Genomic DNA, 16229 nt, shown 5'->3' on the forward strand with positions numbered 1-16229 from the left:
AGGCACTGTCCAGGAGGGGAGGCAGGGGGTGCGAGGCTAAGGCATGACTTGTGGGTTGGGGGCAGCTCACATTGCTGATTGTACCACTGGAGGGTGGGGGCAGCAGGGCATGCATCCCCAGATTTGTGCAGCGCAAGGTGGGTTGCAGCTGTGGGGTGGAGTTAGGGAAGGCAATGCATGGGGGTTTTCCTGCTGGGGGCTAGGCTCAAAGCAGGCTTTGGCAGCACTGGGAGGAGGCTGCAGCCACCCCAAATTTTGCCACAGCTCTGCTCCCAGCCACGCACCACCACCAGCTACCTGGAGCAGCCCCGCCTGAACACCATGTCTTCACCCAAGCTCCAGAAAAAGCCAGAGCTGCACAGGGTGGTAGCACAGGGCTGGGAGCAGAGCTGTGACAAAATTTGGGGTGGCTGCAGCTTCCTCCCACCACTGCCAGAGCCTACTATGAGCCCAGAACCCAGCAATAAAAGCACTGTGCAGTGCTGGCACTGGCCTACAACTTCATCCCACCCCATACCACACAGATCCGGGGACACATGCCCCTCTTGCCCCCACCATCCCAAAGTGCAAGCAGCTGCAGGAGCTGCCCCCACCCCATGAGCCACATCTCCATCCTGCACCACCCCCCGCTCCACCTGGACAGTGCCTGCCCCTGCCACCTCCCTCACCACTGGGGCATTGATCTGCCCACCCACATCCCTTCCTTCCCCTTCCTCTTTTGATTTACCAGCTGGAAGCAACTCTCCATGCTGCTGGCTCTGCTCTGTGTTGCGCTGCATCTGCATGTAACACCAGCATTTATTAGCCAAATTATCAGCCCCTTAAGGTTGATATCCAATATAGACAAATTTCTTTATATCAGTACTGACCTGATATCAGATCAAGGTATCAGTTTATTTCTATTAGACATCTTAATTATATATATCATTCTCATTTTTTTGTAAAAATACCTCAATTAAAGGTCTACTATCACAAGACCTTTCAAACCAGAAGATAAGACTCTGTTTCTCTTTCCACCTTACAAATTAACTAAAGTAGATTCTATATATATTTTTTCTAGATGTATATATTTATAAGAGACAGAAAAAGAATCTACTTGTGTGCATGTGCATATGTCTAGGGAGAGAATGCAAATGCTTTCCTGGGCTAGAGGTCACTTTGGTGCTGTGAAAGGACACACAGGAAGTTGTGTATAAGAAGTAGGAGAGATTTGAAAGAAAGGCAGAAAGTAAGAGAAGAGAGGAAGGAGTGAGGCGGCAATGCTGATAGAAGCAAACAAGAAAGAGCCCATAGGAACAAAGTATTCACAAAAGGGCAAAAATAACTCAAAGCAACCAAGGGTTTTTAATGCCAAGATTAATCCCAAAGAGGAGGGCTAGTGGAATGTGATAAATGTGATTTATCACATATTCATGAAACATTTATGTGGCAATTCATAATCTGTATTATTTTTTGAGTGCTGTGCATATATCAATGCATATGCATGTAAACACTAGGATGCTGCTGAACATTTGAAATAATATATTCAGGGGAAGACACAAAGCCCAGAATGCTGTACTGTTTGAGTTAAAATTCATCTAAAGAATGGAATACTGGATAGGAAATCAACATATACATAAATCAAGACTACTCAAAAGTGAGTGAAAGTTATATGTCCAATAGCCCATGTGAAAGCAAGTTGGTTGATGGTGAAGTATCTACATCAAGTTTACTCAATCCCCAGGCTGCAGGTGGAATCTGGTCCTTGACACCTTGCCATCTTGTCTGCAGGGCTCTCCATAGGTCCAGAAATATGATGGTGGGGAAGCAGTGGTACCCCTCCCCCGCTGACAAATTTCTAGACTTGGAGAGCCCTGGGCCCTGTGCACTGGATTAGAAGCCTAATCTCAGCATGCAGGGCAGTACCAGGCCTCAAGGCCCAATTTTGGTGTGGGGAGATGGGAAGGAGTAGATGCAGGCCCCAGAGGCCTAATCCTGGCACGCAGAGGCAGGAGGGAGCAGTGCTGGAGCCCAAACCTGGCATGCAGGGGTGGGAAGGGGTGATGCCAAGTCTTCAGTGCTCAATCCCAATGTAGAGGTGGGAGTGGGCAGTGCCAGGACCCTGGGCCACAACCCTGATGTGCAAGGGTAGGAGGGATAGAACTAGGCCCTCAGGGTCCAATATTAGGATGTGGGGACAGGAGGAGGTGATAATTGGCCCCCAGGGCCCAATCTTGGCAGAAGAAAGCAGTGCCAGGTTCCTGAGAGCCAAATTACGTCATGGCATTTCTGTCCAACCCACAGGCCAGCCCCAGGCCATTCTTCTGGATCACAAGGCCAAAAGGTTGAACACCACTGATCTAAATTATAAAACCATCACCAGTGTTGGCATGTTCCCTTGGTTCAACTTGTACAGAAATAAATATGGAATGCAATGTGGAAGAATCAAAAATAAGGAATGTGTCTGAAAATAATTCCTTCCATGGCTTCAGTTTCATTAGCTTTCATTTCTGATGTAAACTGTTTTCAGTAATACAAGTGACAAAATAGTAAACAGGTATGAGTGGTAGTTAATACAGAGACAAAAGTGAGGTATGTCCCTCAACAGGGATGTCTAACTGGTATAAACAAGGTTGTTGGCAGTTTCATTTGAGATGGTAAGAGTTGGATGCTGACTGATGCTCTCACCTTTTAGATGTCTATGTCTTGAACACTGCTGAGAGAGACAGATAGGTGCTCTTTTGTGGATAAATAACTTTACTTGTCCATAGTTGCTCAAAAAGAGCATTGTTTAGATTCTAAATTCATATTTAGATTGAAAAAAATGGTGTGTATTTACTTTCATTGTACTTAAGGTCATTCAATCCAAGTATATCAAAACACTTAAATATTAATGGATGAATAAGAGCAGGAGAGGAATTATATATTCATTTTGTGGTGCTGAAACTTGGGAATGAAGCACTGAGAAATTAAGTTATTTACCCAAGAATTAAAAATGAGATGAAAATCAGATGATCTCAACACTGACATATGATCTAGCCACAAAACGATCATTTCCCTTTTAATATTTAATATGTATTTTAAGTCCCAGTCTTGGTGGCCCAAACAGGATTATGCTATATATAACTACTGTTGTGTCTTATTCCATAAATATTTTGTTATTGTTTACTCCTATTAAAGTATTGCAATAAATATGCCCCTTGTTCTCCCTCCCAGACAATTTCAAACTGAATATATTTCCCATGTGTGTACAATACAGCTATTGAACCTTTTAGTCTTTTAAAAACTGGAAAATAATGAAGTTATCTCTTAAGACAGGGGATTAGAGATGTAGTACATGGCAAAGAACAGCATATTATTTATTGAGTTCTTCTGTCCTATACCAATTCACTTCTCTATATTTTGCAAAAGATTCTTAAGGGACCAACTTTATATTCTAATTGAACTGATGCAGTACTCTTTGAACCTCATCACCTTAGTTAAATTAGGGAAATAAAATCAATGTCATTACTGAAAGGCTACAAAGAAAATGAATTCCAGTCATTTTCTCTGCACTTCCTTTATTTCTTTTCATATTGAACCTGAAACATCTTCCTAATTGGTACTGATTCATCAGTCCATAGGATTGAGTATGTCAGAATGAAAGTTAAAGGATTGTTGCTGTTAAATACTCAAAAGTAGAATGTGGGGTTTTTCCATAAGAAATATTGAATTTTGCAGACTTCAATTGTACATTTAGAAGAAGGGAAAACCTAATGCAACATAATATAGATTGTAATTTTCATCCCTAAATTACATTGGATAAACCCATCAAATGAAATGGTTTTTAAACTGCATTATGGTTTGTTTTCGTCTGCCACTAATACTGATCCTTGCTTTTTCAGTATGTGCATTAATTGCAATTCCATAGCTGTAGCTTTTGACTCATAAATCAGGCAGTAACAATGACTTTCTTTTCTATAGTATGTAATTCAGTTTGTTCAGTAGGAATAAAATCAAGGTGATCTAGTCTCTGTGTGGATTTCTTTTTGTGTTACAAAGAGGGAGACAAAGAACATCATGTTTCCCTTGATGCACCACTGCCGTGCCCCCCCCCTTCTACCCGTGCAATGAAGGCATCAGGTTTGTTTGCTTTCTTGCTATTTTTCTTTTTGTGCATATAATAGTAGTTTTTAAGAGCCCAAATGAAGGACTAGTTCAGTAGTGCTCATGGGTGACTGGTGCCTCCTGAGTTGGAGAGACACTTGCCCACACCCTGACTGGATCCCACAGGCCGGGGGGGGGGCGTCCCCTGCAGTCGATCCCACATTGCCACTGGTGGTGCTCAAGCTATTGGCCCCACAGGTGAGATAAACAGTGCAAGCAGGTTCACTGGCAGGATGGAGCCCTACACACCAGGATTGTACTTGGGAACCTGCCACCACCCTTGCCTGCCCATGCATGTTAGGATTTGGCCCTAAATGCTGTAAAACTAACCTAAAACTGTGCTGATGTTTCCTTGTTTTTCCCCAAAGGCAGTGGAAAATTATTAATCAAAAGATACTTTCTCACAGCTAAGTTTAACATATTTATTCTCCTTAGTATGAATTTTGCAAGTACATTACTACTAACATCCCATCCCATAAGAAAAATATAAAAGACAGAAATCTAGGTCCAGTTGCCAGCATCTTAATGATGAAGAATTGATTAGGCTTGCAGAGGTGAGGTTGGAAATAGGATTGTTTTAATAAACCCATTTTTTGTCCCTCTATATTTTGGAATATAAAATTTGGGGTGGCTTCAAATTGGCAGGATTTTTTGAAAGTAGGGAAATTTTATGATGAAATATCGTCTGAAACTAATGCTTTAGCAATTGTACACATTGGCCAACACTGAGAGATAACTAGGTATCTGCCAATCCTATCAAAATGCTACTATAAGTCCACTTTTGTTTATGTATTTATTTTTAAATAGAAAACATTACATTTTATTTTTCTGTAGTGCGTAATTATTAACAAAAATAGTGGGAGAATATCATGGAAAATAAAATTGTATTAAAGATCCAAATATCAAAATGAATGGGTGGATACAAACATTTTACACTGCAACCTTGCATTTTTCCTGGTATTTATATTTCCTTCCCATGGTATAAAAACGAAACGTTTTTACTGATTTAACTTTTACTATCTCTATTTATTGAAAGGAAGCTGTTTCATTTGAAAATGAGAGACAGCTATCCGCTACTTATCCTTTTGTTTTTATTTAGCAAATGAAATTCTGTGATATGTACCAGTTCTTGAAATATTCCTATATTTTTTCTTAATGGGAAAGAATCTTTTCATTCCTTTTTTTTCTTTCAATACATTACCATATATTTCTTTGGTTAATTCAGTAATAGAAGTAAACTGTACATCATATTATTTTATCATTCATCACAATTATTGCCTTTTAAGTAATAAAACAGGGAAGCTGAGAGAGGAGTTTTTATTTAGTGTATAAGAGGTAGATAATTATTTGCACCTGATAAAATTCACATGGATATAAGGTGTTCAGTTTCATATTTTATAAGCCACCTAGGATGACTGTCTTTTAGTGGGCCATTATTAAACAAATCAAGGATGAAGATAATTGTCCATAAATTTGTCCAAATGTAAGTTTTATATTGCTTTTCCAGTTGGGGATTTGGCAGTGAATGAGTAACTTCAAGTTCAAATATTTTCCCACTGACTCCCCTTGGACTTCCTTTTCTTATGTACATACTTAATGTTTCAGTGACTCAGGTTGTAAATGTAGGAAGCAGCTGATTTCCCCAGAAAGCATCTTTGCTTTTATTACAGGAACATAACAACAAAGGAAAACAGACATAATTATTCTAAGCCTTAGAATCCAGCTTTAAAGAACTTTCTTTTAAAGGTTGAAATTCAACAGTTTATTTCCAATCCCCTGGCTTCCAATTCCCATCCCCTACCAATCCTTTTCCTTTTTCATTTCTCTCAACTAAGGTTATATTATATCTTTGTATTGTCCTATTGTGCACATTAAATTCCTTCAAGTTTCTGGTACTCTAAGGAAACTATATTAGTTTACAGTTTATAAGCTTTAAAACGTTACCTTTGTTAACAGATTCTCTGTTTTTGATTGTGCTATGACAACCTAACAGGTATGGGCAAAGACTAATATGGAGAAGAAATATTTCTGTATTTCTGTAAGAAATACTATAAGAAAAAGAAATTCCTTTGTCTAATTTTGCAGGCCCCCACCAGTGAGTGAAAATGCACCTAAAGGAACTGTGGTTGTTGCTGTAACTGCTGCTGCCTTGAATCAGACAATTATATATTCAATTGTTTCAGGAAATGCAGATGGTAAGTGCTAATATATCAATGCAATGGTATGCTTTGTGGCATGTTATTTAAATATTTTCAGAAAGTAATAATTGTAAATAAAAGAGCTAAAATAAACACTGCCTTAATATGTCCAAGTAGCTTCAACTAGTCCTGCTCCTATTTCCCTGTTTTTATAAACCTGATGAATTCTGCCTGCAGAATGGAATTACTTTCAATATGGCTGAGGAAGCTGAAGCAGAATTTGCTTTTAAATGTTAAAAAAGGCTTTAAAAAAATTGTGTGGCTGTGGTATTGGAGAGAAGGTTGTTTCATGGATCAGGAGCTGAATAAAAGGGAGGAAGCAAAGGGTAGAGCCAAACTGCTGCTTTTCAGGAAGGAGGGAAGTCAGAAATGGATTCCCTAAGGTATCTGTGCTGGGCCCAATATTGTCCAACCTGGAAATGGGGAGTGCATAATGAAATATCCAGGTTTGTAGGTGTACAAAATTGTCCTGGGTATTCTAGATGCAAACTGATAGAGAGTAGCTGCAGAAAGATCTCACCAAGTTAAGTGAGTGGGCAAATAAATAAAAAATGAACTTCAAGTGCAAGGTAATGCACCTGGGGAAAAATAACCTCAACTATATGTTGGGCTCTGAACCAGCTGTTATGACTCAGGAAAGAGACCTTGGAGTCATTGTAGCTAGCTCTCTAAAAATATCAGCTCAGTGTGCAGTGGCAACCAAAAAAAGTCAATGAAATATTGGGCATCATTAAAAAAGGAATAGAAAACAAAAAAAGAGAACATCATCATGGCATAATACAAATCCTTTGCATCTCTCAAAAAGGATGTAGTAGAATTAGAAAAGATACAGAGAAGGGCATAAAAAATTATCAGAGGTATTGAACAGCTGCCATACCAAGGGAGACTAAGAAGGTCTGGGACTCTTCAGTTTGGAAAAAAAGCTGAAAGGGGATATGATAGAGATCTATAAAAGCCTGAAGGGTTTGGCCAAGTGAACAAGGTACTATTGTTCACCAAGTCCCTGAATACTAAAACTAGGGAGCACCCACTGAAATTAGTAGGAGGCTGATTTAAAACTAACAAAATTAAGTACTTTTTTGTGCAATGCATAGTTAATTTATAGTTTTCATTGCCATAGGAGGTGGTAGAGGTAGATGGTTACAGCCAGTTCAAAAAGGGACTAGACAAATTCATGGATGATAGCTTTATTAATATCAAAACACAAGCACAGTAATAAAAGCCTGGCTGGAGGCAAGTGGAATGTCAAGTAGACTTTTGCTATACAAATTTAGAATATTAATTTATTTTAAATATGACAGTACAGAGGAACAGCAGTGAAATAGCACCTCAAGTAGGCAGAATTTCTCTGGAGCTCTTACATGTTCAGGAAAAGTGCGTAGTTTTTAGGCCTGTGTGAAGCTTCAGTCCCTGATTCGATTCAGTGAAGATTCAGCCCGATTCGATGGCTGAATCTCCAAATCCAGACTGAATCAGAGGACCCTTAAATCTCTCCAAATTGATCCAAAACCTCTGAATTGATTTGGAGAGATTCAGCAATTTGGATGTAAATATAGCTTTAAATGTTTTTTCTACATATCTCTAGGTAGCAGGGGATCTGAATGCTGTGGGGCTGGGGCAGATGCAGCATCCCACAGAACCACTGGGGGCTCCCTAGCCTGCTCAGCAGCAGACCTGGAAGCGGACCAGAAGCACTTCCGGTCCACTTCCTGCTCCATCGGGGAGTGAGTGTGTGTGTGGGGGGGTGGGGGGGGCCCTTCCGGTACTTCTGGTCCACTTCCAGGTTCACTGTCGAGCATGCTGGAGAGACCCCCATGCTCCTGTGGGAAGCTCCATCCACCCCAGCACTGCAATGATCATGGGCCACACTGCTACCTCAGGGAATGTAGAAAAAAACTTTTAAAGCTGTGTCTGTGTCTAAATTACTGATTCTCTGAATCAGCATTGAATATTCAGATTTGGATTCAGCCAAATTGAATCAGGGACAGTAACCCGAATCAACAGATCGAATCACTGTCCCCAGTTTGGTCCTAATCCAAATCCAAATCTAATAGGGCCTGTTTCACACAGCCCTAATAGTTTTCTACCTCCAAGAGACTGCTTCTCCTGCAGGGCCATCCTTGCTCTGCATATTAATACAGAGTAACCCTTTTCTCTATGGCATCATGGAATAAACAGAATTTGTGCTCTAAGGGGGGCAGGGATATAGGTTGTAGCTGTGTTGGTCTAAAGGCAAAACCAGTCAGAATTCTTGTGCTAGAGGCAATATCTTTTATTAGATAAACTAGATAGTTGCAAAAATATTTTTATATTTGCAAGCTTTCAGGCTCACACACCTTTCTTCAGGCAATGGAGAATGCAAAGGCTGTAAAATTTCTCCCAGGTAGAAAAGAAACTTCATATTGGACAGGACAACTGGAGGATGGTATCTGTTCTCCTGCGTGGAAAAGTTCAATTTATGGAAATTAGGTGTGAATAAAAGTTAGAGCAGTCTATTTACCTCAAAAGTGTCTGATGGCAAGCAGGGCATTGAATTTTGATTCTTTTCTTGTTATGTCGTTTCATATTGCACAGGAGACGTGGCTGGAATGGAGAAGTTTAGTTGTGGAAAAGCTGCTCTGAGAGTATGCAAATTTAGTTCAGACAAAGGGCTGGAGAAGGGTATTAGTTATGAGGTCTCAGGATATTTAATTTTTTCCTGTAAAATTGTTAAGTTTTACACAAGAGGACATGCATTGTAACCATGTGAGGCTATTTGCAGCCACCTGTGAAAGAGGATGGCTCCTTGTTTGCTCCTGGACAGATGGGTAAAGCAGCTCACAGTCTGTAGTCTGTAGGTAGTGGAGAGTTTGGGGATTTCTTTATTAAGAGAATAGTTTTCTGAAAAAAATAATTCCCTAAGTTTTAAATAGGATATTCACTTTGTATTTGTGTATTGGTTTATCTCGCAACACGGGAATAGAAGTTCACTTTATTTTAGAATCCTTTTTTCTTTAATCTGGCTCATTCAGTTACCAAAATTGACTTTTATCCCCAATTACTTTTCCTAAGTAAATAAATCAACCAAAATGTTGGTAAACTATTGAAAACTACATGAAGTGCAGCCTTGCCCATCAGCACAGTAGTGTTTATAATTTTTTGATAATAATTATTATAGATATTGCAGTACAATACAGGGTAATATTTTTGTTAACACAGTCAAATTTTCAATGAAAGTGCTGATGGGGGATTTATATGCCTCTACAGGAGTTCAGTGCTGTTTTCTGCATAATAATAAATAGTGTCTTTGAAGAATAACATATTCCTGGCTTTGGTATGCCATTGTTTGCCAGCCCAGTGCCAAAACCTGTATACACTTGATCAACTCCACCCAGATAAAATATTAGGAAATGATAGGCTTGCACAAGTTAATTGCACCAGAGCATCTTATAGAAAAACCTTGTTAGGACTAAAGTCAGTTGCAGTTTCATTAAGATGATGCTGAACTTCACTTATTTTTGTTGATGACCATGGCTGAAATCAGTTCTTCAATAGACTATAATAATGGTTAAATGTTGTTTTAAAATATTCTTTTTTTAAATTCATACTGAATGCTCTAATGAGACATCTGCCTCCTGTGAGTCCACAAATTATTTATAACAATTAGCTTTATAGGTTGCATTGCTGGTGCCACGCTACTGGATGAAAATTCTGATATCTCTCTAATACATTACAGACCCTGCCATGCTGAAATCACAGACATGTAGGCTGCATTTAAAGAAAGTCTTTGTTTAAAGGAAAGAGTACAATTTCAGTTTCATGGTTATCTGACACTAACTTGAACCCTGAAAATGACAAGTAAAATTATACCAGAGATTTTGGGAAGAGAGTGGATTATTGCTGCAGGAGTGAGTTTTATTTAGATGGCTTTTGCAAGGTTTTCCCAAAGTTTGCTACTCCAGCACCCAAGTCCAGTGTTTATGTTCAGCCATTATGCCCCTTTGAAGGTAAAAGGATGGTGAAAGCATGTATTCCTCAGTTCCTATACTACTGAACAGAAATAATATCTTTGCAAGAAAGTAAATTTAATCATAACTAATTTGATTAAATATATAGAGGTTTAGAAAGTTTTTTTTTTTTTATGCTGGTTTTCAGATGTGTTTGACATGAATGAAAGAACAGGTGAGATTACTGTTAAAAAGCCCCTTGACTATGAATCTGTGAAAAGCTACGAACTTCGAGTCCAAGCCGACTCACTAGAAGTTGTTCGCTCGAATCTACGTGTACCTTCCAAAAGTAAGTTACATTATTTTATGGTTTTCCTATTTTATTGTTTGTAAATATCTTTTGAATATAAACATTATATATGACTATTTTACAGAGTATTCAATTAATTCTAATGCATTCTAACTAGTTTCATGATGATTTACTTTGAATACTATATAAAAAATTGTATCAAATGTATCATAGCCTATACATTGATGATAGTCATGTCCTCTCTTAGGACAGAGATGTAATGTGGTGTAAGATTAAGCCATCACTAATTATGTCTTCAATGCACAATTGTAACTCCTATTGATGCTTCTGGGAGTTACAGTTTTATACCATTAGGAAGATGAATCACCAGGAATGTATATATGTTCTAATTGTGATTATTGTTTCTCTTTTTACTTTAAACATGAGATATCCCCCCAAAAAGGCACAGTTCATTTTTGTCAATAAATTATACCACCCAAATTAACTTTAACTTTTAACATTTAGCATTTAACTTTTTCTGCTGGGTTGATTATTGTAGGGATTGATGGGTTCTAAAGCTGTCAATGGTGGTCCTATGAAACTTCAGATTGAAAGCTTTTTTATTAAATCAGTCAAGAAACATAGTTTTAATACAAGTAACACAGGTTTTCACTCTCAAAGTATGAATCTGCCAAAACTGCAAACACTAAGCATACCTGGATTATTGGGTATAAATAACACTACCCCCCCATAGGAACATTTCACTGCAACATTTTTGTGTAAGATCTATTTTGAATAAAACCTAAGATCATCTCCACAATATACTTAGTGTTTCAGCTGAGTTTTAAGGAAAATCTAAAAAATAAAAGACATGCAAAGAATTCTCAATTGATTATTATAAAATCTAGAGTTACAAGGGACCTCTAAGGTCCAATCCTTTACAAAGTCACAGAACTCACTGTTCTTAAATTTTCCAAAACAGATAACTATCCAGTGCCTCTTTAGAAACCTCCAAAGAGCTTTATAATAAAAGAATTGCATAAGAGAAGTTATATGTTAACTTGTACATTTGATCAAGTGAAGTTTATGGTTGTTTAAATTATTAAATTCTGCTTACTACATCACAATTGCTTAAATTTAATGGGCAAAAGTAATAGAATAAGGTACTAGACTTTTCATTACATTTCTTCTTTAGAGCTAATTTTTGCTTTATACAGGTTTCATTTTTCTTTAGAGCATAGAAAATTATCCATCTTTCCCCCCTTCCATTCTACATTCTGCAGTTAATTTAAATGAAAAGGTTTTGAAAAAGCATATGTGGCTTCCAGTTTAATTCAGAACGAAACTGTAGTAAAAAAAGATATATTGATTCATAATGCCATATAATACTGGTAGTCTAATGTGACACAGACACTGTCACTGGTAAGTGTTATAAGGTTTTGGCCCTCTTTTGTCTAGTGCCTTGCCCCCCAGCAATGTCAGGGTGAAATCCAGTTTCAGTGCCCCCTAGATGGTTTCAACACTGCCCCTTCTCACCTGGCACATCTTTGATGTTTGTTGTTGGGGAGACAGTTCCCTGTAGGTGGCCTGAGAGGGTCTCATCCCTGGGCTGTCTTTGTGGGGCTCCAAACCTCCCCTTTATCCCACTCTTACCTCATCCTTGGCCTGGGTAGATGCTGCTCCCCTCAGGTCTTCTCCTTTATGGTTCCACCTCGTCCACACTGCCCGCCTTGAAGGGTTGGGTCTTTCTGGCTGTTAGTCTTCCCAGGTCCATCCCTTATCACTGGGTCAGCTTTCCCTCTCCTGGGTAACTAAACCTGCCCCAACTGGGGCTAGACTGTAACTGACGAAAACGTAACTGAAAAATGACTAGGGTCTGCCTATGAACTCCTGAGATTCTGTCTCTCTGGGCCCTCAGTCCCTTGGGGAGACTCATCAATCCCTTTTATCCTAGTAGGCATGGGGACAGGCAATCGCCCTGTGCCCAGCCTCTGCCGTCTCTTCCGGTGTGACCTCCCTGGGGTCCGGCTGACTTGTGGTCCAGTTGTCCTGCTCCCTCCAGCTGGTGTCATGTACTTCCTCCTCTGGGGGCTCATGATCCCCCATGCTCTGCTTGCTGCATGGCTGCCTAGGGATGCCTAACGTCCTAAGGGGCTGTCCCCAGCCATGGCATCTGAGCTCCTCGTCAGAGCCCCTCTGTTCTCTTGCAGTGTCCCTTGAAGCTGGTGCTCCTCAGTAGGGCTCCCTTGCCCCTGTCAGCCCCTGAGGCTGCTCTCAGCCTCACCTGTCTGGGTCCTCTGGCAGGTGCCTGGCTCCTTCCCATGGCATCCAGTGTTGGAGCCTACCAGCTCCACAGCTGGCATTTCACGGCTGGCATTCTCCTTCCTGCTCCTTAGTGCTGCCTCAGCTGAGTCCCTGGCTACCTTTTGAGCAGCCCGTGCTTCTCGGGGGCCATGCCCCCAGTGCTCACTGATATGCAGGCTCAGGCAGCTGCAGAACTGCCAAGCCTGCATTGGCATTTCCTTCTGGCCGCCGCTCGTCCCGGCTCCTAAGGTAAGTATCAGGGCATGTCAGGCAAGGGTTTGGGACAAGTCGGGGGGACTCTTGCCGCCCCTCTCACAAATACCTATATATATGCATATAGACAATGAAATATATACATAAACCTTTTTATTAGGTAATTTTCTGTCTTAAGAGACACTGGACATGTCTACACATGACCCTATGGCACCATTGTTACTGTGCTATCATTTAGTACTTCCTTTAGGAAGTACTACAGCCTGAAATTGATACTTCCTTTAGAAAGTACTAAATGACAGCAGAGTAACAATGGTGGCACACAGTTATTTTTAGCTGCTACATCTCCATAGTGGTACACTATAGCAAGGAAACATGTCACTATGGTGATGTAGCTATGGCATCATGGTTAGTGCCTGCCAATGCGATGTTGCTGTAGTGCATTGCTATGGTAACGTAGCAACTCTGTAGACACACCTGCTGTAAAAAAAGGTCCAGATTTTCTTCCTCCTATTAAATGTATAGGTCCTGTTGCACTCTGCTTGAGGCCCTGAAAACTGTTAATACAAAAGATAGTTGTTCGTCTTCCTCTCAGATTTTTTGTGACTCATTTTTAAGGGTAAGTGGTCTTTTGTTATAAATGCATTCATAGATTTTCAGGATTTTGAACAGGATGGAATAGAATTGTACTTAGTCACCTAATTCCATTTATATACCCAAGTGGTGGAAAAAGATTTGCCATGAAAGATACTGGATTTGATTCTCCATTCCCTTGCACTTTGGTGGTCATTTCACTTAGTATAAAGTAACTGCAGAGTGGGAATACACTGGTATAAAATCAAAGTGAACGCAGTTTGTTTTTAGAACAGTGTTTTTCATCCTTTTTCATTTGTCAACCCCATAAAAATGTCATTGGAGGTGAGGGCCCCTTTGAATTGCAAGTGTGAGTGTTCACATACTTTTGATCTTTCATGAACCCCTTAGACACAGTCTGTGGATCCCCAGGGGGGTCTGTGGATCACACATTGAGAACTACTCTTCCAGAAAAGCAGATAGATGCATATGGTGCAGTGTGGCAAGAAATCGGGTGAGAGGAACCCTGCCAACTTTGTTGAAAACCACTTGCATAAAACTAAAGATTTGATTGCTCTCAAAGATAGATCTCTGTATAATTCATGCTGTTGTCTATGAAGTGCATATTAGCACCAAGGAAAAGATGTGTTCCCATTGTGTGGGTTTGGTTCAGGTATAATGTCATGGCAGTTATTCTGTTGTCTTTATTTCTGGGTGTTCTAAGGGTTAATTTACATGTTACACTTAGATCATACTAAGGGCATTTAAAACATGAGTATCTACATGCTAAAGTTTGTTAATTTATCTGAAGTGTCCTCTGAGTATTTCAAAGTTATGCTACTGCAGGCATGGGTAAACGCTGGGCCATTCTACCTATTTCATGTTAGGATAACTTCAGTCTTCTCCACAGAGATAAAATGAGCAATTTCCAGTTCTCCAGCATCCTGGAATACACTGCTCCAGCCCCCTTCTCCTCCCTAAGTAAGGAATGAGCCCAGGTGTCCTGGCTCCTAGCCATGTCCCTGCTTGCCAGCTGTCTAGTGGCAAGTCAGAGCTGTGCATGCAAGAAACGGTATTAACTGTTAACATACAACTGCTCACAGCATGTTCTGATTTTAACACTGCTTAACATTCCACAATTTAGTATGGTACATCACCTTAACTGTTGTAGCAATTTGCCCAACTGGATTACAGGAGGATTATAGGTGGCCTTTGCACTTTATTAGCTTTCAGCAATTTAGAGCAGCCTGACATTGATATAGTTTGCACCAAGAAGCTATTAAGGCTGCTGGAAATCACTGATGTGTAAGCACACCTAACCACAGTCCTTTCCCCTGGCCAAGCTTATGCACCTACCACAGAAAGGTTGAATGATGTAAGAATCAATATAATGGCTCTATATCTCTAAATTCCCCTCCTCTTCCGTGTTTAACCATGTGTCCCAGGAAGCTCTTCCTATACATAGGTAAGCCAAATCAATGGTTCAAAAAAAACACAACACAAAGGGACATATAACCCTCATTTTTGTAAAATAGAAATTGATAATTGGAAGTGAAGACTGATGACAGATATTATTTTCTATAAGTTACAAGATATAAGACACAAAAGCCACTGGCCTTTAAAATAGTTGGTAGCTTATATAGTTATAAATTATCCTCATGATCAGGTCAAAAATGCTGAAATATGTATACATTGTTCTGCATTGCTTTAAGTAAAAAAAAAATCCCTACTAATTTATAACACTTTTTATTTAGTCATATTACAAAATTGAAATTACTCATATTCCAATATAGAAGGACGTTTGAAATAAAATCAGAATAATAAATTTAATTTCCTCTTTAAAATACAGTAGTTATGCACAGGGACATCACTCAAAAGACCATGTTGAGAGAACTATACAGGGTTTCCCACTGGGTAACTAACCTTGTAAATAAGGATAAATTGCAGGGCAATTAAGATAAATTGTTGGACTGTGCTCAGGAAAACTCTAATTGTATTGATTTCATTTTATGTTTTTGCTTCAGGGTACATCCATGTAATGCATCTCTGTTTCAAGTGTGTTCTTCTCCCAGAAACAATCCCCAAGATTAATGAGACTCTATACTTATAATTAACACTTCTTGCAAATGCCACTGCTATAGTTCTTATACAAAAAAGTTGGAGTGGTGTTGCCTGCTGTATGCTAGTGTACCTGAAATATCACAATCTGTAAATAACTTATGACACCTCTGTTACTGTATGGGTGTTTAGAATTTTAATTGCAAATTTTTAATGCTATCATGTTTATTTTACAGTAAGGGTTTTATTATTTGAAGTAAAATCACATTTTATTGTTTATTATTTTTTTTAAATACAGTCAGTATACTGTTCTAGACATCTTAAATGCCTGTGGCAGAACTGTGTTATTAATTAAAATTAGTTTTATTCCAACATAGTTCTTTGACAATTCAGTATAACATGAAATTTCTAATATGTAAGACACTATTACCTTGATTTTATTTCAGCACAACCATTTGGAACCTGTTCTTAACCTACAGTGCAGTATCTAATACACGGGTGGTAATTATTTCATCTGGAGAGCTGCTTAACAAATTTTGGTGA

At 39.3% G+C, this 16229-nt stretch overlaps 1 protein-coding gene across 3 annotated transcripts in view; it reads left to right on the top strand.

Annotated features, from left to right (window-relative positions):
- The window catches only part of PCDH15 (protocadherin related 15), a 904082-nt gene that overhangs the window by 738619 nt on the left and 149234 nt on the right, over window positions 1-16229 (top strand). For all 3 annotated transcript variants that reach the window (XM_019538590.1, XM_019538589.1, XM_019538591.1), the window contains 2 exons: window positions 6211-6320; window positions 10458-10598. In XM_019538590.1, coding sequence (XP_019394135.1) covers window positions 6211-6320; window positions 10458-10598 — 251 coding nt within the window. The remainder of the gene's footprint in view (window positions 1-6210; window positions 6321-10457; window positions 10599-16229) is intronic.

This window comes from Crocodylus porosus, unplaced genomic scaffold (genome assembly GCF_001723895.1).
Source record: "Crocodylus porosus isolate Cpor-Errol unplaced genomic scaffold, CroPor_comp1, whole genome shotgun sequence".
Taxonomy (NCBI): Eukaryota; Metazoa; Chordata; order Crocodylia; family Crocodylidae; genus Crocodylus; species Crocodylus porosus.